At 41.6% G+C, this 23,758-nt stretch overlaps 1 protein-coding gene across 3 annotated transcripts in view; it reads left to right on the top strand.

Moving 5' to 3' along the window:
- Positions 1-23,758, top strand: part of NPY1R (neuropeptide Y receptor Y1) — a 118,767-nt gene that overhangs the window by 93,979 nt on the left and 1,030 nt on the right. For all 3 annotated transcript variants that reach the window (XM_063920441.1, XM_063920443.1, XM_063920442.1), the window contains one exon: positions 21,650-22,496. In XM_063920441.1, the coding sequence (XP_063776511.1) occupies positions 21,807-22,496 (690 nt within the window). In that variant the 5' untranslated portion in view covers positions 21,650-21,806. The remainder of the gene's footprint in view (positions 1-21,649; positions 22,497-23,758) is intronic.

The raw sequence follows: 23,758 nt of genomic DNA on the forward strand, positions 1-23,758 counted from the left end.
CTTAATGTGAATTGCGGCTCATACTGTGTGGCATAATGTGAATTTCGGCTTATACTGTGTGGTGTAATGTGAATTGCGGCTCATACTGTGTGGCGTAATGTGAATTTTCGGCTTATACTGTGTAGCGTAATGTGAACTGCAGCTCATACTGTGTCGCGTAATGTGAATTTCGGCTCATACTGTGTGCCTTAATGTGAATTGCGGCTCATACTGTGTGGCGTAATGTGAATTTCGGCTCATACTGTGTGGCATAATGTGAATTTCGGCTCATACTGTGTGGCGTAATGTGAATTTCGGCTCATACTGTGTGGTATAATCAAAATCAGGGTGTAGGTGCTGGGGGTTGCAAGGGGTGGGGAGTGTGTGGGGGCAGGGGGAGGGGAATGCATATGCACATAGGCCCATCACTCGCTAGTTCCAACACTGGGTCAGTAATAGGTTGGGAAAGTGCAAGCAGTGATAGGGTGCAGCGGCAGCTAGGACTCAGGGTTATGCCGTAGCAGACAGTTCGTATCAGCCAGTGGTCGCACCATTATGTTTCATTTTTTTCCCTGGGGTGTATTATATCTACTTGTAGTATTAGGAACTAGGGCCAAATGAGATTAAGCCATGTGATTTTACTGAGAGAGTGTAAAACAGTGCAAGACAAGTCCCTGGGTGGTGCTAGACATGTACAAAAGACTGTGCTAGACACACCACTCTGGCAGTGCACCCCCTAATAAAATTAGCTGCACACACCTACAATGGGCAGCAGGGAGGTGCAAAAATGGACTAAGATCTGATGTGAATATATATATATATATATATATATATATATTCCAAATCACCCGGCACTCACTGATTGGCGTCTGTTATACTTGCTTGGGGTGCCCTCCATGAGGAAATCTCCAATACACGAAGCAAGAATGGCGGCACTCCCAGTCTTTCTTTGAAATAAAACACTGAATTTTTTACCAAAGAAAGACTGGGAGTGCCACCATTCTTGCTTCGTATATATATATATATATATATATATATATATATATATATATAATGCCTCCCCATCCAAAGACCTCACTGCTCGTCACTAAGAGAAACATCTTGTGGGAATGTAATGGGAGTTATTCAGTTATTCTGAGTCATATGTATGCAGAGGGGATGCCTATTTCAGACAGATTGCTTACACCCATCATGGGGTCTTGCAGGTGTAACAGGCTATACTAATGATAACAGTTGCTTTTGCATATGGAGAAAGTATGATGGTGCCATGCTTGTGCATTTGGGCATGTATATTGTGTATTAGCATATTGTTTTGTAATCCTTCTGAATTCCAAATGTGGCACATACAGACTCATTCTTATAGTTGAGTCTCCCTCTAAAAATGAAATACCATGAAATCTGAACTTTTTCCAATAAATATCTTTCCTTCTAAACTTTACTCCCTCCATACCACAGTTTGTGGTCTATTCATGAAGCAGTGAAAAAAGTGGAGAAGTGAGCCAGTGGAGAAGTTGCCCATAGCATTATAAAACTTGATACATAGCAGCTGATTGGTTGGCATGGGCATCTTCTCCACTGGCTCACTTCTCCACTCTTCACTGCTTCATTAATAGACCTATAAATGTTTATACTCCTGGTCTTGACCCATCTATGAACTATTGTCCCTTTGATCTCCCAAATTTTACCCTTCTTAACCACGTGGACTCCTGGATTGGTTACCTGGCAATCTTAAAAATGCCTAAATTAATGTATATCTATTCCCTACACCTTGCTTAAAAAGTGTATGAACACTCATCACAAATTGGTGACTTATTGACTAAAAATGCTTTATATTTCAAAACTAAAGTCTCTAAGAGTTGCCTACATCTGCTTGATCCACCCTAAGATATGTAGTGGCTTCTTTTTACCCGCCTTGCCAATATACCAAGAGGCATGCCTCTTAGCCCAACTATGTGATAACCCAACTGTGTGACTCTTCCTCCCTATTAGAAGTGTTTGGTAGATCTAAGAGGGCCTCTATGTTGGTATATCCTTTGGGTGATCTAATTTGGACTATTTAGCAATCCAGGCCTTCTGCAGTCAAGTCATGGGTATTACAGATTCATTGAAGGTCTGGTATAAAGTTATTCAACTGGACTGAAATCTGTCAATCCCAATGAATAACCTTTCTTTCAAAGCTCAACTCCTTTCTCCGGCATCCATTCTTTCTTTTTGTTTGTTAAAGATCACTTTGATCTGCCACAGTCTGATTTCTTTAAATATTTGAAAATCAGACATTGGGTACTACTGTAAATGTTTTATAAAATACCACACTTCCTACAATCACCTCACAATTACTTATGGTTCAGGCATAGCCTTGAAGGCCAGTTACTCTAGTATCCGAATTTCAGCAGAACATTTTTGATGTACTGTTGGCTGCATATTTAACTTGCTGACTACAGTGTGTCGAAATGTCTTAATAATATAGAGATGTAGATTAAATTGCTGCATCATTTCTGTATCATGCATCATTACTCCATATAATTTAGCCAACATGCTCCAAGTTTTGTTGATGCAACTATAGCCTTTATAGCAGATTGCACCAACAAAACTTGGAGCACATAAGCTCATTGGTCCCATAGCTCTTGGGGTATATTTTGAGCCATATTTTGATGGGTGCTTAACTGTGTTAGCCTGAAGCTGTAAAAACCTGTCAGCTCACTCTGTTGCTTATCTTAGTTCTCTTTGTAGGCTTATTGTAATAAGTGACCTCAGATATGTTTTTGCTTATGGCCGGCTTCTCCTTATGCCTTATTATATTGCTGTGTATGTTTACAGAATGTTCATGATTGTTTATTTCTTGAAACAAAACCCAAATCCCTCTATTACATTTGTACCCCTCTCCTCCTTTATTTCTGTTTGTAAAACATAAAAAAATAACTGATGCGAAAAAACAGTTGCATTATATGAAACCATTTTGCTATAGTAATCTGACAACAAAGCAATGTAAACAGAATGTAGTAAGAACAAACAGTACTGAAAATGCTTCAAATATCTGAAAAATAGAATTAGAATAGAATGAAAAATTTATTATTTTCATTTGTTGAATGTATTACTCATATATGCCGGGATTCACTAAAGGGAAAATGCGGTAAACCCCCTGTTTTACTGCGTTTTCATATGCACTATAGAGGCCTAGGGTATTCTTACTGCCGCTGCATCCCGCCACCACCCCGCGCTGCTCACGACGACCTCCCACCCCCCCCTCTGCCCGGCATACCTGTGAGCTGCTGCTGGTGCGGCCCCCCTCCTCCTTCTCCCCCGCAGCACAGCCTTGTCTCCTTCCGGCTGCAGGGGGGAGGAGGAGGAGCCCGGGGGCACCCTGCACACGTCATCACCTGGGTCTGAGACGTTACGGAGACCCCCACTGACCCCCGCCGACCACCGCCAACCCCTGCAGACATCATCGCGGCAGCCTCCTATACCGCATTGCGATATTAATCGCATATGTTAGTACATATACGATTAGTATCACTGCGGTAGGCGACGAGGGACGTCGATGAGAATAGTCAATCCAGGCAATACAGTCTTTGTCAAGATTTTGTTGATCAAAGACAAAAATGTAAAATACTATTTTGTTTTCAAACACTTTTGGTTTATACAAGCTACTTGTTTCTACAAAAAACTGATATTTATAGTAGAGATGAGCGGGTTCGGTTCGACGAGATCCGAACCCCCCCGAACTTCACCTATTTTACACGTGTCCAAGGCAGCCTCGGATCTTCCCGCCTTGCTCGGTTAACCCGAACGAGGCTGAACGTCATCATCCCGCTGTCGGATTCTCGCAAGATTCGTATTCTATATAAAGAGCCGCGCATCGCCGCCATTTTCACTTGTGCATTGGAGATTGAACGGAGAGGACGTGGCTACGTTCTCTGCCTGAAAAGCTCCATATCTGTGCTCAGTGTGCTGCAAATATCTGTGCTCAGTGTGCTGCAAATATCTACGTTCTCTGCCTGAAAAGCTCCATATCTGTGCTCAGTGTGCTGCAAATATCTGTGCTAGAGTGTGCTGCATTTTGGTGACCAACAGTATATAGTTGTACAGTACAGTAGGCCATTGCTCTATCTTGCAGCTCTGTGTCACTGCAAGTATCCATTCCATATCTGTGCTGCATTTTTGTGAGCAGTATATGCGTTCTTCTAAATCACAAAGCCCCAAGGAGAGTACAATTGTGTCGGTTGCGATGCCTGACCTTCCCAACACTGGACGGAAAGAGGTGGCTCCTTCCACCATTTGCACGCCTCCTGGAAGTGCTGGAAGGAGCACCCACAGTCCAGTTCCTGATAGTCAAATTGAAGATGTCACTGTTGAAGTACACCAGGATGAGGATATGGGTGTTGCTGGTGCTGAGGAGGAAATTGACAAGGAGGATTCTTATGGTGAGGTGGTTTGTTTAAGTCAGGCACCCGGGGAGACACCTGTTGTCCGTGGGATGAATATGGCCATTGACATGCATGGTCAAATTACAAAAAAATCACCTCTTCGGTGTGGAATAATTTCAACAGAAATGCGGACAACAGGTGTCAAGCCGTGTGTTGCCTTTGTCAAGCTGTAATAAGTAGGGGTAAGGACGTTAACCACCTAGGAACATTCTCCCTTATACGTCACCTGGAGCGCATTCATCAGAAGTCATTGACAAGTTCAAAAACTTTGGGTGACAGCGGAAGCAGTCCACTGACAACTAAATCCCATCCTCTTGTACCCAAGCTCCTGCAAGCCACCCAGCCAACTCCATCAGTGTCAATTTCCTCCTTAGAGAGGAAAGCCAATAGTCCTGCAGGCCATGTCACTGGCAAGTCTGACGAGTCCTCTCCTGACTGGGATTCCTCCGATGGATCCTTGAGTGTAACGTCTACTGCTGCTGGCGCTGCTGTTGTTGCTGCTGGGAGTCGATCATCATCCCAGAGGGGAAGTCGGAAGACCACTTGTACTACTTCCAGTAAGCAATTGACTGTCCAACAGTCCTTTGCGAGGAAGATGAAATATTACAGCAATCATACTGTTGCAAAGCGGATAACTCAGGCCTTGGCAGCTGTGTTGGTGTTAGACGTGCGTCCGGTATCTGGCATTAGTTCACAGGGACTTAGAGAATTTCTTGAGGTAGTGTGTCCCCGATACTAAGTACCATCTAGGTTCCACTTCTCTAGGCAGGCGATACCGAGAATGTACACAGACGTCAGAAAAAGACTCACCAGTGTCCTAAAAAATGCAGTTGTACCCAATGTCTACTTAACCACGGACATGTGGACAAGTGGAGCAGGGCAGACTCAGGACTATATGACTGTGACAGGCCACTGGGTAGATGTATTGCCTCCCGCAGCAAGAACAGCAGTGGCGGCACCAGAAGCAGCATCTCGCAAACGCCAACTCATTCCTAGGCAGGCTACGCTTTGTATCACTGCTTTCTATAAGAGGTACACAGCTGACAACCTCTTACGGAAACTGAGGAACATCATCGCAGAATGGCTTACCCCAATTGGACTCTCCTGTGGATTTGTGACATCGGAAAGCGCCTCCAATATTGTGCATGCATTACATGTGGGCAAATTCCAGCACATCCCATGTTTTGCACATACATTGAATTTGGTGGTGCAGAATTTTTTTTTAAACGACAGGGGCGTGCAAGAGATGCAGTCGGTGGCCCGAAGAATTGCGGGCCACTTTCAGCATTCAACCACCATGTGCCGAAGACTGGAGCACCAGCAAACACTCCTGAACCTGCCCCGCCATCATCTGAAGCAAGAGGCGGTAACGAGGTGGAATTCAACCCTCTATATGCTTCAGAGGATGGAGGAGCAGCAAAAGGCCATTCAAGCCTATACATCTGCCTACGATATAGGCAAAGGAGGGGGAATGCACCCGACTCAAGCACAGTGGAGAATGATTTCAACATTGTGCAAGGTTCTGCAACTCTTTGAACTTGCCACACGTGAAGTCAGTTCAGACACTGCCAGCCTGAGTCAGGTCATTCCCCTCATCAGGCTTTTGCAGAAGAAGCTGGAGACATTGAAGGAGGAGCTAAAACAGAGTGATTCCGCTAGGCATGTGGGACTTGTGGATGGAGCCCTTAATTCGCTTAACCAGGATTCACGGGTGGTCAATCTGTTGAAAGCAGAGCACTACATTTTGCCCACCATGCACGATCCTAGGTTTAAAGCCTATGTTGTATCTCTCTTTCCGGCAGACACAAGTCTGCAGAGGTTCAAAGTCCTGCTGGTGAGAAAATTGTCAACTCAAGCAGAACGTGACCCGTCAACAGCTCCTCCTTCACATTCTCCCGCAACTGGGGCTGCGAGGAAAAGGCTAAGAGTTCCGAGCCCACCTGCTGGCGGTGATGCAGGGCAGTCTGGAGCGAGTGCTGACATCTGGTCCGGACTGAAGGACCTGCCAACGATTACTGACATGTCGTCTACTGTCACTGCATATGATTCTGTCACCATTGAAAGAATGGTGGAGGATTATATGAGTGACAGCATCCAAGTAGGCACGTCAGACAGTCCGTACGTATACTGGCAGGAAAAAGAGGCAATTTGGAGGCCCTTGCACAAACTGGCTTTAATTTACCTAAGTTGCCCCCCCTCCAGTGTGTACTCCGAAAGAGTGTTTAGTGCAGCCAGTCACCTTGTCAGCAATCAGCGTGCGAGGTTACTTCCACAAAATGTGGAGAAGATGATGTTCATCAAAATGAATTATAATCAATTCCTCCGTGGAGTCATTCACCAGCAATTGCCTCCAGAAAGTACACAGGGACCTGAGATGGTGGATTCCAGTGGGGACGAATTAATACTCTGTGAGGAGGGGGATGTACACAGTGAAAGGGGTGAGGAATCGGAGGAGGATGATGAGGTGGACATCTTGCCTCTGTAGAGCGAGTTTGAGCAAGAAGAGATTGATTGCTTCTTCTTTTTTTGGTGGGGGCCCAAACCAACCAGTCATTTCAGCCACAGTCCTGTGGCAGACCCTGTGGCTGAAATGATGGGTTTGTTAAAGTGTGCATGTCCTGTTTATACAACATAAGGGTGGGTGGGAGGGCCCAAGGACAATTCCATCTTGCACCTCTTTTTTTTAATTTATCTTTGCATCATGTGATGTTTGGGGCCAATTTTTATAAGTGCCATCCTGTCTGCCACTGTAGTGCCACTCCTAGATGGGCCAGGTGTTTGTGCCGGCCACTTGGGTAGCTTAGCTTAGTCATCCAGCGACCTCGGTGCAAATTTTAGGACTAAAAATAATATTGTGAGGTGTGAGGTGTTCAGAATAGACTGAAAATGAGTGGAAATTATGGTTATTGAGGTTAATAATACTATAGGATCAAAATGACCCCCAAATTCTATGATTTAAGCTGTTTTTGAGGGTTTTTTGAAAAAAAACACCCGAATCCAACAAAAAAATTTCAGGGAGGTTTTGCCAAAACGCGTCAGCATCCAAAACACGGCCACAGAACCGAATCCAAAACCAAAACACAAAACCTGAAAAATTTCCGGTGCACATCTCTAATTTATAGTAACCTTATGTTGTGTCAATTGTTTTGTTCAACTCTATGAAAAATTATGCAGAGACAGTATTGTGACACATCTGTGAATTGAAAGGCTTTAAGTCTACATTGAATATTGATATAGTCAATGTAGACCCAGACCCTTATAATTTGAAGGTCCGTTAATTAACTTTCTTTGATTACTTTTTGTTTTTTATTATCACATACGGTACAGCAGTTATAAGACAAATGTTACTCAAGAGGGTTCATATGGAACATCCGCTAACTTTCAAATTACCCTTTATTTCAGTAATAACTTAAAACATTACAATGAATCAAAAATATAAACAACTATTGTAGCTGTAATCACATATCAGCAGGCAATTTAAACAAGTGTTACACACTATAACAAACTGATCTGACAGTAAACAAGGATGGAGCTGGGGCCTGGAGGTGAAGATTCAAAGTGTCGATGCCGATGGATAGTCATTATTGATTGGTATAGATTGTAGTACATTTTGTACTTGCAATAACAATACATATTTCCTCTCTTTAATTAACCCTAGTCCATTACCCATTTTGTCTTTACACACAATTTGAGCATCCAGATCTTTTATTTTATTAAATTATTCTTCTTCTGACATAACTTTGTATCCTTTTACTTTTACAATACTATTAGTCTAAGAAAATATTCAGAAAAGCTGAAATTAAACTGTATAGATAAGGAAACAAAGTGATAAAGAAATATATCACTGTGCACAGAATTGTCTCTAACTTTTACAGGTTGAGTATCCCTTATCCAAAATGCTTGGGACCAGAGGTATTTTGGATATCGGATTTTTCCGTAGTTTGGAATAATTGCATACCATAATGAGATATCATGGTTATGGGACCTAAATCTAAGCACAGAATGTATTTATGTTTCATATACACCTTATACACACAGCCTGAAGGTAATTTTAGCCAATATTTTTTATAACTTTGTGCATTAAACAAAGTGTGTGTACATTCACACAATTCATTTATGTTTCATAAACACCTTATATACACAGCCTGAAGGTCATTTAATACAATATTATTAATAACTTTGTGTATTAAACAAAGTTTGTGTACATTAAGCCATCAAAAAACAAAGGTTTCACGATCTCACTCTCACTCAAAAAAGTCCGTATTTCGGAATATTCCGTATTTTGGAATATTTGGATATGGGATACTCAACCTGTACCAGTTTTACTTGCCAAGGCTACAGCTACACAAAAGATCATTGGGTTTATGCCCAATGGTAATTACTTCATTACTATTTGTCTACTTATTGCAATTTGCAAAATACAGCAATTAAAAAGAAGCTTTGGCCTCTATTGAAACTGTCTAAAATACAACGCACTTTTATAGATACCATGGGGGTCATTCTGAGTTGATCGCACGCTGCCGATTTTCGCAATGCAGCGATCAGGTTACTACTGTGCATGCGTATGCACCGCAATACACACTCACGTTGTACGGGTACAAAGAGCATCATTGCTGTGCAATGCTTCTAGCGCCTAATCCATTCGCACAACCGATCGCAAGGAGATTGACAGAAAGAGGGTGTTTATGGGTGTCAACTGACAATTTTCTGGCAATGGTAGGGAAAACACAGGCGTGTCCAGGCATTTGCAGAGTGGGTGTCTGACGTCAATTCCGGTACCGGACAGGCTGAAGTGATCACAAGGGCTGAGTAAGTCCAGAGCTACTCAGAAACGGCAAAAAACTTTTTCTTCCCGCTCAGCTGCACAAGCGTTTGCACAATTGCAAAGCAAAAATACACTCCCTTAGAGGCGGCGACTGTCTGATCGCTGCTCTGCAAAAAATAGCTAGCGAGCGATCAACTCGGAATAAGGGCCCATATTATCTGTTTAGACTTAAGATATTGTCTGGGCTTATTAAATATTTGTCTCTGCTAGTTTTTGCCATTAAAAATGCTCCTATATTTTATTGGAGCTAAGTGCCGAGATGACTTTGTTTATATGTTGGATGTGGTTCTCAGGGGGAGATATATAAAGCCTTGGAGAGAAATAGTGGAGAAGTTGCCTATAGCAACCAACCAGCTTTTAACTGACATGTCAAAGACTGGGCTAGATAAATTACAGTTAGAATCTGACTTTATCTCTCTCCAAAGTCGGGATGTAATAGAGTCCAAGTTCAGCAGCTGTGCAGGATGTTGGCCGAACTCAGACATTTTTTTAAAGGGGCAATCATTCACAAGGCTAAACCATGCCTTGTAAATGATTACCCCTATAAAAAAATAGTTTGGCCGACATCCCGCACAGCCGCTGAACTGAACTGGCAGCTCTACCAAAACATATCTGAGATGAAAAGTGTGACTAAGTATTTCCTTCAAAGTACTATAATCATGAACTGTAAAAAAATAACAACACATAAAATACAGATAATGCCTGGACCAGGAGTCCTTATAACTTTTTTGATTCCCAACGTTCCATGGAATCCAGCAGGAATTTTAATTTCATTGTCAACTTTTGACTCCAAAAGTTAATAGAATCCTCCTGGGACTTATCAAACCTATGAATTGTCAACCCTGGGGGGTCCATATAGAGTGTTTTTGCCCCTCCCCCTGGTCTTGACAAATGAAGTAGTGAACCTGCTCAGAAATCAACCAGGAAGCATGCATAAATACATAGATAAATAAACCTATGAATTGTTATCACTTTAAGATTGGCAGTGTTCATTCCGATCATTCCTTTAGATTTTTAGCATTGAAGAATAGTTCTACTAACTAGGAGACTGAAAACCAATCAATAATAATCATTTGAACACATGCCATTTAAGGAGTGAATCAATAGTTTGTAAGCCATGCTCCAGTGAAACAACCATTTTAAGATGCTTTTGCTTTGTAAACTTATAGTAATGGGCTTTAGTGCTGATTACACCCAGGAGAGAATACTTTGCTGGGGTAGCTATCAGAGACAGACCATGTAGGGCCAGGGCTGGCAACATAAATCATGGGGTCTGGTACACTCATGTTTTTGGAGCCCCCTATGCCTCCCCTGTACGTACAGGCTGGTCAGCAATTGTCTCATTTCCCTGTGTGGCTCCAGCCTCACCCCCCCTCTGTACAGCCTCATCCTTAGCTTTGTCGCTCCATCATGCCTGTCTCTCGACCAGCCTCCCTGTGCCTCCAGCCTCATCCCCCCTGTGTCTCTCCATCTCCAGCCATCTACTCTTCTCACCTGTGTCTCTCAGCCTGACTACCCCAACTTCTCTTAGTTTCATTCCCACCCCCTGTATCTCTCCCCCTCTCCCTCCCTGTGTCTCTCATCCTCCCCCCGTGTCTCCCAGCTTTCAACATTGTATGCCTCTCAGCCTCTCCTTCATCCTGTGTCTCCCAGCTTCATGCCCCTGTGTATCTCAACCTTATCCTCCCACTGTGTCTTTCAGCATCATTTCCCCACATGTCTTTTCAGCCATGTCATCCTCTGTCTCCAGCACATCACCCTGGGTCTCCCTAGCCATGACTTTAGCTACAGTCCCCCAACCCATGTCTCCCCAGACCACAGTTACCTCCTGTTGTATGCTGAGTGGTGCTCCATCTGCGCGGGTAATTCAACTCCTCTGCTATCAGCAGTGCAATGCTATGATGTAATGCAGCTGCATCGGCACAAAACAAACTTTTGTTTGCCACCTGCCATTAGCTGGCTGGGGTCCCTTTCCTTCTTTCTGTGTACTGCTGAACACAGCATGATACAGTCATGGGGGACACAGGAACTGGACTGCTGAGATTCCTGAGGGTCCAAGCGCTTGGAATCTCAGGTCTTGGTACAAGTGTACCCCTTGTACACATATGTTGCCATGCCTGTGCATGGCCCTGCCACTTAGTACTGGAATGGTGGGTGGCTGGTCAAAGTTAATAGACTGGAGAAGTTACAATCATGAGGGATGAAATCAATGTTGATAAATAAGCAAACAAAAGGACTATAGAAGCACCAGCGGAGAAACATCTTCCAACTTTTCTTGCTAAAAGTGAGGTCTAATTGGCTTAGGGGCATATTTACAGAAATTGCGGTAATTCCCCAAAAAAACTCTGTTTTCAGGGGATCCCCACAAAATCCAAGTAAGGATGCAACAAGGAGGGACTGCAGCAGATATCGTTAATATCTGCTATGGTCCTTCCATTTCCGGTGACAAAAGCAGCCCTAATAGGTTTCAGTGCTGCTAAATGGTCAAATTTATCAAGCTCTGGAATGTGAACCCAGGGTGGGTTCTTATCGGAAGAGAATATCACTAAATTTGAGTGAAAATTTTGCTTTTCACTTTTACAAATGTAAACAATAATATCACATCCCATCTTTGTTAAAAAATGTGGGATATGATACATAGTACCCCTAAGGGGGGAATTCAGTTAGCCACAATGTTTTCATGTGGCTAATTGATTCCACCACCCCACCCCTAAACAATTATTCCTAATATGCCAACGTGAACCGCTGCTTATAGGGGATAAAACAGAAACAGATCTGCAAAAACAGCCCTGTTTTCGGCTCACGTTTCTTCTCTTTTAATTAATTGAATTCCCCCTTAATCTTTTGCAAAGTGCAGATTGCAGTAAGTGAAAAGGAATGTGAAGTTGTCAGTGTTGATAGTGTACTTCTCTATTTCATCTGTTGCTGGTTTTGCGGTGAATTCCCACAATTATTATTTGACTTGATGGTGCATTGACACCTGTTATCATTATCTGGGATTTCAGTGGATCCTCAAAAAAAGGATTTAAAAAAAAAAAATTAATAATTGGACATGTTTTGAAAAAGGGCATACCTGTAAAATATTTAATTCAAAGCATCATGACAGTTCTAATTTAAGTGTTTTTAAAGCACACGATGTAACAGCTGGAGAAAAACCTAATTTATTTGCTTAATAATTAGTCTCTGTAGCATTTTAGAGTTTATTATATTGACTGGTTTATGAAAGTAATAATTGTAGAATGTCATGAAGATTTACTGCAAATATTCTTTTAATTGAACAAATGACAAATTCCTAGGTTTCTGTGATATTTCAGTATGGGTTTGTTCCACATCGGCTAATAATTTAAGCAGGTTTTCATTATGCACTTGTTTTTAACTACTGTATATTAATTTCATTTATAAGACATTTCCTTGTTTCATTTACTGTTGTATTTCATGAAAGGTAGTGTTGTGAGTCAGATCTAGAACTGATTTAGCTGTTACTGCATTTTCATGATTCAGGAGTGTTATCTATGGAAATAAATGGTGCAGAAAAAATTAAGCAAAATAAGAAGAAAAGTAAAAGCTGCTCAGATAATGTGATCCCTCTTACAATAACAGTATGATGCACTCTAAATATAAATCATAACACTAGTTAGAGAATAAGTAGACTTTCACTCAAATACTTGTACTAGATGCAGTATCACAAGTTGTTTAAAATATTTATACAGTATTTTGAAAGCCTAGTTAACACTGATGTTGAAATGAGAATTACCGCGCTGTTGCCGGGATTTAAGTGTTTTAGCTGCCCTGAATAAAATAAATAATTTAAATGGACACAATGTTAAAACAAGGCGCTTGTGACAATGTGTGTTATAATTTGCAACAATTTAAATGTTGCAATACTGTAGTGCAATACCTGTGAAAAAAAAAAAGGATTAGTAATGTTAACAGCTCCTTTGGTGTTTATTTTCAGTCCTGCCGGATTTTTCTATAATACCGGCTCCTTATCCCGTTGAAATCTCTGTGCGGGGTGATGGTTACCTTATCTTTCCCTATACTACCCACCTTGTGTTCAGCAGTGGTGGGACGCGATCTTTATTCCAAGCGGTGAAGTGTTTTTCCTCTTCGTAACCGCTGCTTGTCTCTGTTGTCCCGTGCTGTGCTGCGGCGGCTGCTCGGAATTCCGGCTTGTATTGCGGGGAGGAGACAGGTTGTTTCTTCTGTGCGCTCCGTTTCCAGTGCGCCGTGCTTTGCTGCTGCGGCCGCTCGGAATCCCGGCTTTTGAGACGGACGGGAAAGATGTGGTTTCTTCTCTGCACTCTTGTATGGCTAAGAGTGCACGGACCGAAATCTTCCAACGCGTTTCGGACTGCACGTCCTCGATAAAGGACGTGCAGTCCGAAACGCGTTGGAAGATTTCGGTCCGTGCACTCTTAGCCATACAAGAGTGCAGAGAAGAAACCACATCTTTCCCGTCCGTCTCAAAAGCCGGGATTCCGAGCGGCCGCAGCAGCAAAGCACGGCGCACTGGAAACGGAGCGCACAGAAGAAACAACCTGTCTCCTCCCCGCAATACAAGCCGGGATTCCGAGCAGCCGCCGCAGCACAGCACGGGACAACAGAGACAAGCAGCGGTTACGAAGAGGAAAAACACTTCACCGCTTGGAATAAAGATCGCGTCCCACCACTGCTGAACACAAGGTGGGTAGTATAGGGAAAGATAAGGTAACCATCACCCCGCACAGAGATTTCAACGGGATAAGGAGCCGGTATTATAGAAAAATCCGGCAGGACTGAAAATAAACACCAAAGGAGCTGTTAACATTACTAATCCTTTTTTTTTTTCACAGGTATTGCACTACAGTATTGCAACATTTAAATTGTTGCAAATTATAACACACATTGTCACAAGCGCCTTGTTTTAACACTGATGTAGAGCCTGACACACAGTTGTCTGCAATTGAAACCCAAATAGCTGGAGCTAATTATACTCACCACATCTTTGTGTGGCAATATTTCAAAACTTCTGGAATAAACCCATAGAACCAGGCGAAACATGGATTTTGCAGTTAGTAGCCCACTTTCCCTTACAGAGAGAGATGCTGTCTGATAATTGCTTACTCCCAGGTGTCACACATGTACTAGTAGAGGCTTATTCCAGAGCTGAACCTACAAAATAGGAGATAGCAATGAGTGATACAGTAAACTAATATATACAGTGGCGGAACTAGTGGCAGTGCAGTCAGTGCATTGTATCTGCACTACATGTGTGTGTATAAAGGGCATCCAGAAAGTATTCACAGCACTTCACTTTTACACATTTTTTTTTATGTTACAGCCTTATTTCAAAATGGAATAAATTCCTTTTTTCTCTCAAAATTCTACACAGAATAACCCATAATGACAAAGTGAAAAAGTTTTTTTGAGATTTTTGCTAATTTATTAAAAATAAAAAACTAAGAAATCACATGTACAAACTGTAAGTATTTACAGCCTTTGCTCAATACTTTGTTGATGCACTTTTGGCAGCAATTATAGCCTCAAGTCTTTTTGAATATGACACCACAATCTTTGGCCAGTTTTGCACATTCCTCTTTGCAGCACCTCTCAAGCTCCATCAGGTTGGATTAGAAGCATCGGTGCACAGCCATTTTCAGATATCTCCATGTTCAATCTGATTCAAGTCTGGGCTCTGCCTGGGTCACTCAAGGACATTCACAGAGTTGTCCTGAAGCCACTCCTTTAATTTCTTGGCTGTGTGCTTAGGGTCGTTGCCCTGCTGAAAGATGAATCGTCGCCCCAGTCTGAAGTCCAGAGCGCTCTGGAGCAGGTTATCATCCAGGATGTCAATGTACATTGCTGCATTCATCTTTACCTCTATCTTGACTAGTCTCCCAGTTCCTGCCACTGAAAAACATCCCCACAGCATGATGCTTGCACCACCATGCTTAACTGTAGGAATGATATTGGCCTGGTGATGAGCGGTGCCTGGATTCCTCCAAACATGGTGCCTGGTATTCACGCCAAAGAGTTCAATCTTTGTCTCATCAGACCAGAGAATTTTGTTTCTCATGGTCTGAGAGTCCTTCAGGTGCATTTTGGCAAACTCCAAGTGGTTGCCATGTGCTTTTTACTAAGAAGTGGCTTCCATCTGGCCACTCTACCATACAGGCCTGATTGGTGGATTGCTGCAGAGATGGTTGTCCTTCTGGAAGGTTCTTTCTCCACAGAGGAATGCTGTAGCTCTGAATGAGTGACCATTTGGTTCTTGGACACCTCCCTGACTAGGGCACTTCTCCCTCGATAGCTCAGTTTAGATAGCCGGCCAGCTCTAGGAAGAGACCTGGTGATTCCGAACTTCCATTTACGGATGATGGAGGCCACTGTGCTCATTGTGACCTTCAAAGCAGCAGATATTTTTCTGTACCCTTCCCCAGATTTGTGCCTCGAGACAATACTGTCTCGGAGGTCTACAGACAATTCCTTTGACTTCATGCTTGGTTTGTGCTCAGACATGAACTGTCAAGTGTGGGACCTTATATAGACAAGTGTATGCCTTTCCAAGTCATGTACAATCAACTGAATTTACCACAGGTGGACTCCAAATAAACTGTAGGAATATCTCAAGGATGATCAGTGGAAACAGGATGCACCTGAGCCCAATTTTGAACTTCATGGCAAAGACTGTGAATACTTATGTACATGTGATTTCTTAGTTTTTTTTACTTTTAATAAATTTGCAAAAATCACCAAAAAAAAATCACGTTGTCATTATGGGGATTTGTGTGTAGAATTTTGAATGAAAAAATGAATTTATTCCATTTGGGAATAAGGCTGTAACATAACAAAATGTGGAAAAAATGAAGCGCTGGGAATACTTTCTGCACTTTATATATATATATATATATATAAAATGCAATGTGATCCCCTGTGTGAGGTAAGCACCAGCTCCACACATAAAGATGCAGGTGGCACTCCCCGGACTTTTGAAAAATTATATTCATAGAAATGAAGCACATTTTCCAATGTTTCAACACCGCGAAGGGTGTTTTTTTTTACCATTTAACTGACATTTTTTTTTCCATAAACCACTCCAAAATTGTCGTGTTTTTTTAATGAGTGAATTAGATGAGGAACATGAATTTAAACCTATCCAAAATAATTTTAGAAAGATAAATAAATATTTTTTAATCTTAAAAATAAATAAATTTCAAACATCGAAACATTGATTGGGAACATCGGGAGAGCGCAGGGAGGCAGAGGGACCTTCCGGTCCCTCTGACAGCAGCAGCGGAGAAGGGTTTCCCCTAACGCTATTAGCACTGTTTATCTGACTGGTCGAATCCTGTGTGACCAGGTCAGATAAAGCACTTGCAGGCATGGTTGCATCTGATGTGACCATGCCAGGCAAGTGGTTAAGGAAGCAATGCAGTGTTTTTCACAAGTACGTGAAGTGCCACCTGTACCTTTTTGTGTGAAGCGGGTGCATAACACACAGAGGGGATCACATTGCATTATATTGCTACTCAAGGAGGGCACCCTGGCAGCTACTGTATCACATTTTCTTCCCAAAGTGCCAAATATACAGTATACAGGTATATATAAATATATATATATATATGTGTACTCTGTGTATATATATACACTGCTCAAAAAAATAAAGGGAACACTTAAACAACACAATGTAACTCCAAGTCAATCACACTTCTGTGAAATCAAACTGTCCACTTAGGAAGCAACACTGATTGACAATCAATTTCACATGCTGTTGTGCAAATGGAATAGACAACAGGTGGAAATTCTAGGCAATTAGCAAGACACCCCCAATAAAGGAGTTGTTCTGCAGGTGGTGACCACAGACCACTTCTCAGCTCCTATGCTTTCTGGCTGATGTTTTGGTCACTTTTGAAAGCTGGAGGTGCTTTCACTCTAGTGGTAGCATGAGACGGAGTCTACAACCCACACAAGTGGCTCAGGTAGTGCAGCTCATACAGCATGGCACATCAATGCGAGCTGTGGCAAGAAGGTTTGCTGTGTCTGTCAACGTAGTGTCCAGAGCATGGAGGTGCTACCAGGAGACAGGCCAGTACATCAGGAGATGTGGAGGAGGCTGTAGGAGGGCAACAACCCAGCAGCAGGACCGCTACCTCCGCCTTTGTGCAAGGAGGAACAGGAGGAGCACTGTCAGAGCCCTGCAAAATGACCTCCAGCAAGCCACAAATGTGCATGTGTCTACTCAAACGATCAGAAACAGACTCCATGAGGGTGGTATGAGGGCCCGATGTCCACAGGTGGGGGTTGTGCTTACAGCCCAACACCGTGCAGGACGTTTGGCATTTGCCAGAGAACACCAAGATTGGCAAATTCGCCACTGGCGCCCTGTGCTCTTCACAGATGAAAGCGGGTTCTCACTGAGCACATGTCACAGATATGACAGAGTCTGGAGATGCCAAGGAGAACATTCTGCTGCCTGCAACATCCTCCAGCATGACCGGTTTGGCAGTGGGTCAGTAATGGTGTGGGGTGGCATTTCTTTGGGGGGCCGCACAGCCCTCCATGTGCTCGCCAGAGGTAGCCTGACTGCCATTAGGTACCGAGATGAGATCCTCAGACCCCTTGTGAGACCATATGCTGGTGCGGTTGGCCCTGGGTTCCTCCTAATGCAAGACAATGCTAGACCTCATGTGGCTGGAGTGTGTCAGCAGTTCCTGCAAGACGAAGGCATTGATGCTATGGACTGGCCCACCCGTTTCCCAGACCTGAATCCAATTGAGCACATCTGGGACATCATGTCTCGCTCCATCCACCAACGCCACGTTGCACCACAGACTGTCCAGGAGTTGGCGGATGCTTTAGTCCAGGTCTGGGAGGAGATCCCTCAGGAGACCATCCGCCACCTCATCAGGAGCATGTCCAGGCATTGTAGGGAGGTCATACAGGCACGTGGAGGCCACACACACTACTGAACCTCATTTTGACTTGTTTTAAAGACATTACATCAAAGTTGGATCAGCCTGTAGTGTGTTTTTCCACTTTAATTTTGAGTGTGACTCCAAATCCAGACCTCCATGGGTTAATAAATTTGATTTCCATTGATAATTTTTCTGTGATTTTGTTGTCAGCACATTCAACTATGTAAAGAACAAAATAATATTTCATTCATTCAGATCTAGGATGTGTTATTTTAGTGTTCCCTTTATTTTTTTGAGCAGTGTGTATATATATATATATATATATATATATATATATATATAAAAAAAAACTAATTCTTTTTTAATGCATTAACATATAGTTCAGCAGCACCACACAGTTAGTCCCCTGTTAGTGGAGACTTTAAATTGAAATGTACAATGGGGGTACCTCAGGTGCGATAACGGATAGTTAATAAGGGGACAATCCCTTAGTATAAACTACACTTTTGTTAAATAATCATTCAATTCTTAAAACACAATAATGACTTCTAGTCAAACACCTAAATAATTTATTATTGGTACATAAACAGAGGTGTATAACATCTTCTCATAAAGTACAATACAATAAATATGCATAAACAGTAACATATGAACCTTCCCAAATATAAGGAGTGTGATGTTAGCTGTCACCTCACCCTTGCAGGTGTGAGCTCGTCTGTGAATATCCCCAAAATTAGATGCAGGCTGTTTCGAAGGTAACCCTATGCATTTCGTCCACATGCGGGACTTCATCAGGTGTAACGTTCAATAGATTCATTTCAAATACTGTAGCATGTATAATCAACGATGATGGATTATTATTCTCTGAGTGGCCAAAAGGATTACACAGCTTGGCTTTATAATGTCAAATTGATCCTCATAGGGGTATAATTACACATATGTGTCATGTATCTCCAACAGGAGAAAACCACAAATAGAACTTAATCCTAATGGTATGTGTCTCTCCCTCTGTTCAGCAACAATTGCAACCTAACCCTCCCCCAGCAGCCTAAACCTAATCCCCCCTTACTGCAGCCTAACCATCACCCCAGTAGCCTAAACCTAACCTCCCCCCACCCCCACGCAGCTTACCTCTCCAACATCCCTGCAGCTACTCGATCAGGATCCCGGCTGTTGGGATGCCTACACCGGCATTGTGATCCTATTCGGGATGCCGGTGCCCGCATTCTGATCAGTGACGGGATTCCGGGGTCGGTCTTTTGACAGCCAGGATCCTGACCGGATCCCATTATAGGCATGGCACTGCATACTTACAGTAATTTTCTTTCAAGTGAACTACACTTCTCAATAATCAAACAACATTAATTCCCGTTCACTTTCATTATTTATATTCACAACAGTTCTTTGTTTATTTTTTATTTTTTGGGGGGTTCCTTTTTTATTTTGAAAATAAGTGCTGTTTGTTCAAACTTGAATCTTCGGATAGTTTGTCTATGTAATAAGTAATAATTATGTTCATATTGATGGTTTTATTAGTAGTCTTATTATAATTACAGATACTTTAAGATCAAGTTAGTTCAGTATTTGCCATTAAAGTAATACAAACGATGTTCATTATTTACTATATTGAATAATTTACTTCAAGTAGTGTCTATATTTAACTTAATAAGTTTATTTAAAGCTAATGAAGAGGACAGGTGGATTGGTTTCATTTGCAATATAAGTGTTAAAAAGCTTGTCAGCAATGTTATATAGCTAGTAAACACATGCTGCTATTTGCAAATAATTTTATATATAATATATTAGCAGCAGAAGATAATATAGTATATATATATATATATATATATATATATATATTTTAAACACATCACTACAGAAATAGTGGAAAGACGGCTATTTCAACTAAGCAATACTTCAAGATACTGTGGTAATTGCAATGTCAATAGCAATCTACATATAAAAGGCTACCACTGCTGCTCACCACACACACAACCCTATGTACACTGCACCCTCCCCATATACTGACCCTACATACACACTGCACTCCTATACCCCTCCATATAGTGCCCCCTATATACAGTGCACCGCCCTCCTCCATATACTGCTTCCACCATATACCACATATTTTGCACCCCCTCCTCGATATACTGCAACCCCAGCTTACTTGCCATCCTGAGAACAAGTAGCAGCAGTAACCAGGAAACGGATGCAGAAACCACCAGACGGTCCTACAGTACTCACAGCAGAGGCATCAGGGACACGTGTGGCCACTTACCAGTGGGGGAAGAAGGTGAATCAGTCACGTTTTGCTCATTTGTTTATGTACTCTGTAATGGGCGCTGCGGATCCCTTGTGGCGCCATATAAATAAAAGATAATAATAATAATAATAATAATAATAATAATAAATCTAGCCCAGGGAATATTAGATCTAAAATGTTTGTTGTTTCATTTGAGGACAAAATGAAGAACCCACCAACAATGACTGACAGTTCATGCCTGTAATACATTTCAACAACCTTTTTGAGATATTATAGTCTTATGAGTACTTTAAATGTTCCTTCAGTATATCCCATAATTAAAGCATTAACTTTCTTTTCAAGTTAATATTTCTTCAGTAGCTTAACATTGGCCTACTTTGGTTTAATGATGACAAAGTGTCATTCGTGTTGATCAGTGGCATAAAATATTCACTCATTTTTCATTAAAGGTTTTTATACAAAAAATAAATGATTGCCCTTATCAGATACATTTTTTCTACTTGATTAGTATCACCAAAATACATTGCTAGTACTTCTTGAATTTAATGTTCTATTCTGTCTTTATCCATGTACAATAAGTGTATTTTCTATTAATGCAATATCTTATTGTGTAACACACTATCATGCGTTATATAAAGAATGTTTAGAAATTGTTACTGAGGTAAACCAGCCTTTAATTTGCCAGGCTGAAAGCTGTTAGTGTGTAAAATGTGATTCACATCTTATTCTTGGTATATAATGATGTATTTCTACAATGTACTTAAATCTTAAGATCTGATCATAAAAGCATACAAAAATGAACACAGTCATGAATATGAGCCATGGTCTATTTCACTGGAGAATCTAATTTGTTGATGCGGACAACTTTAATTACCAGCCCATTAAAATTAGAGAACAACATAACAGTAATGTCAGCGCTGGAAACTGTGTACACAGAACGGACTACAATTGACTAGCTCCATTGGATGCCATCTTGTGGCCGCTGTTGCACAAAACCCTTAAATGTCCCATGAAATGTCTGAACTTGTCTGTAGATTCTACAAGTACACCCTTTAATCAATAAGAATTACCCAAGAAAACAAGACCAATGGTCAAAGTTTAGGGAATGGTATAAACCAATATTCTTATAATGTTAACATAAAAAATCTCTGTGTATATTGGCACCTAAAGTTACTGTAAGTTTTTATTATGTGTTCATCTAAAAATGTTCAGACATACAAAGGGGGAACATGGAAAATTAATGTTTGTTTTTTTCTTGTCTCCACAGATTGGTTCCAATTTGAACATTATGAACACTTAGATGGTCTGTTGGTTTCATCTTGCACAATGGAAGCTACAAATTCATCTTATCTTCCTCAGTAACACACCTTCATCTCTGTTATAATTTTATTTTATTAAAGATTTGTCTGTGGACAGTTTGCAAGATGAATTTTTCAACAGATTTCAGTAATCAGTCCATTTATGCAGCATCTTCAGATAATATCTCCAGTAAATCACCAATGGGGGAAGACTGTGGTTTGCCACTGGCAATAATATTTACCTTATCACTAGCTTATGGAGTTGTTATCATTCTTGGACTCTCTGGAAATTTGGCTCTTATTATTATCATTTTGAAACAAAAGGAAATGCGCAATGTCACAAATATTCTCATTGTAAATCTGTCATTTTCCGATCTGCTAGCAACAATAATGTGTCTCCCTTTTACTTTGGTTTACACCCTCATGGATCATTGGATTTTTGGAAAGGCAATGTGTAAGCTGAATGAATATATTCAGTGTGTCTCGGTTACAGTCTCCATTTTCTCATTGGTCCTCATCGCAATTGAGCGTCATCAACTAATCATAAATCCTCGGGGGTGGAGACCAAACAATAGACATGCTTGTGCTGGAATCACAGCAATATGGATTGTAGCCATGGCAGGTTCTTTGCCTTTCATGATGTACAGTTCATTAACGGATGAACCCTTCAGGAATATAAGCATTGATGCATACATTGGAAAATATGTGTGTGTGCCAGAATTCCCTAAGGAAGAATTCAGACTTTCATATACAACTTTGCTCTTTGTTGTACAGTACCTTGGACCACTTTGTTTTATTTTTGTGTGCTATACTAAGGTAAAGTGTTAACATTTCCCTACTGTATTATAGTTAGGTTTTAGATTTTATTGTAGATACAGTAGTCCATTATAACAATTATTTTATTATCTACTTTTTTCTTGTTGAACTTGTCTTCTCTAAATTCAGATACTATGGGCCTGATTTAGGGATGGACGAAAAACAGCAGCAGCTGTGATGGTTGTCACAGCCATTACTGCTAAATTATGCTAGTGCCGCAGGAGACATCCTGTTTATATAGATACCTCCTGCATGCTTGTGTGATCCGCAGGTGTGTCCAAAGATGCAGCCTCAGATCACTTGTGAGAACATCAGCCATCTGAGTAACTCCCAGATTACTTAGATGGCTGTCTCAAATCCATAGTCGAGGCCAGTAAACTTGTGTCAGAAGACACAGGCACTGGCCTTGGCACTCCCCATTTTCAGGAATGTTGCCTGGCGACAACCCTTCCCAATCCCCAAAAGGCAACAGCCTGTTAATCAGGCATGATGCATTCACTGCGCAGTCCTCTCCCAAACCATTGGTTTTAAATTAAATTCTGAAACAGGCCCTGTTTCTGCTCAAATTACAATATTGACTGTTTTGTAATTTAGCAAAGGATCTGAAATGTTATACATAATGCTATACATAATGCTAAAAGCCCTTAATCAGTCTCTATATTCTGTATATTCTGTAAACTACTCCCACTGCCCATAGACTACTACTGCTATATTGTATGCAAGGTAATCACTTGTGACTGGTCCCTGGATTCCCAAATTTTATGAATTTAAAGTACATAGGACCCTATGCAGGCTTATTAGCAGATTCTGCTAAATAGCAGAATATGCTACTGCTCATCATCACATGCTGTGGGATGCCAAGCACAAGGCAAAGCTGCCCAGCATGCCAAGTCCAACCCAGCGTTGTGATCGCAATCTAATTGTGATTGCATCACTGACCAGGGAATAGGGGATGCCCCCTGCATATATGCAGCAGATCCGCCGCCATCTTATTCATTAGAATGGCTTTGTGGGACATCACACAGCCGCCCCGAAAATGATCTGGCCCAGCCTGTGTTTGCACCACCATGACCTCGCAAAGCCGCATCCACTCCAACTTGAGCAACCACAGATGTCAAAGTGTGAACACATCCTTCCGATTGCTGAAAAAAGCGATTGTTTGATATTTGGCAATCTGCATTCCATAGTGAATGAGGGCCAAAGCCCTACAAGCAGTGGCTTATCACATAACATAGCAAAAGATGTTCAACAAACAGAATAAC

This window comes from Pseudophryne corroboree, chromosome 1 (assembly GCF_028390025.1).
Source record: "Pseudophryne corroboree isolate aPseCor3 chromosome 1, aPseCor3.hap2, whole genome shotgun sequence".
NCBI lineage: Eukaryota > Metazoa > Chordata > Amphibia > Anura > Myobatrachidae > Pseudophryne > Pseudophryne corroboree.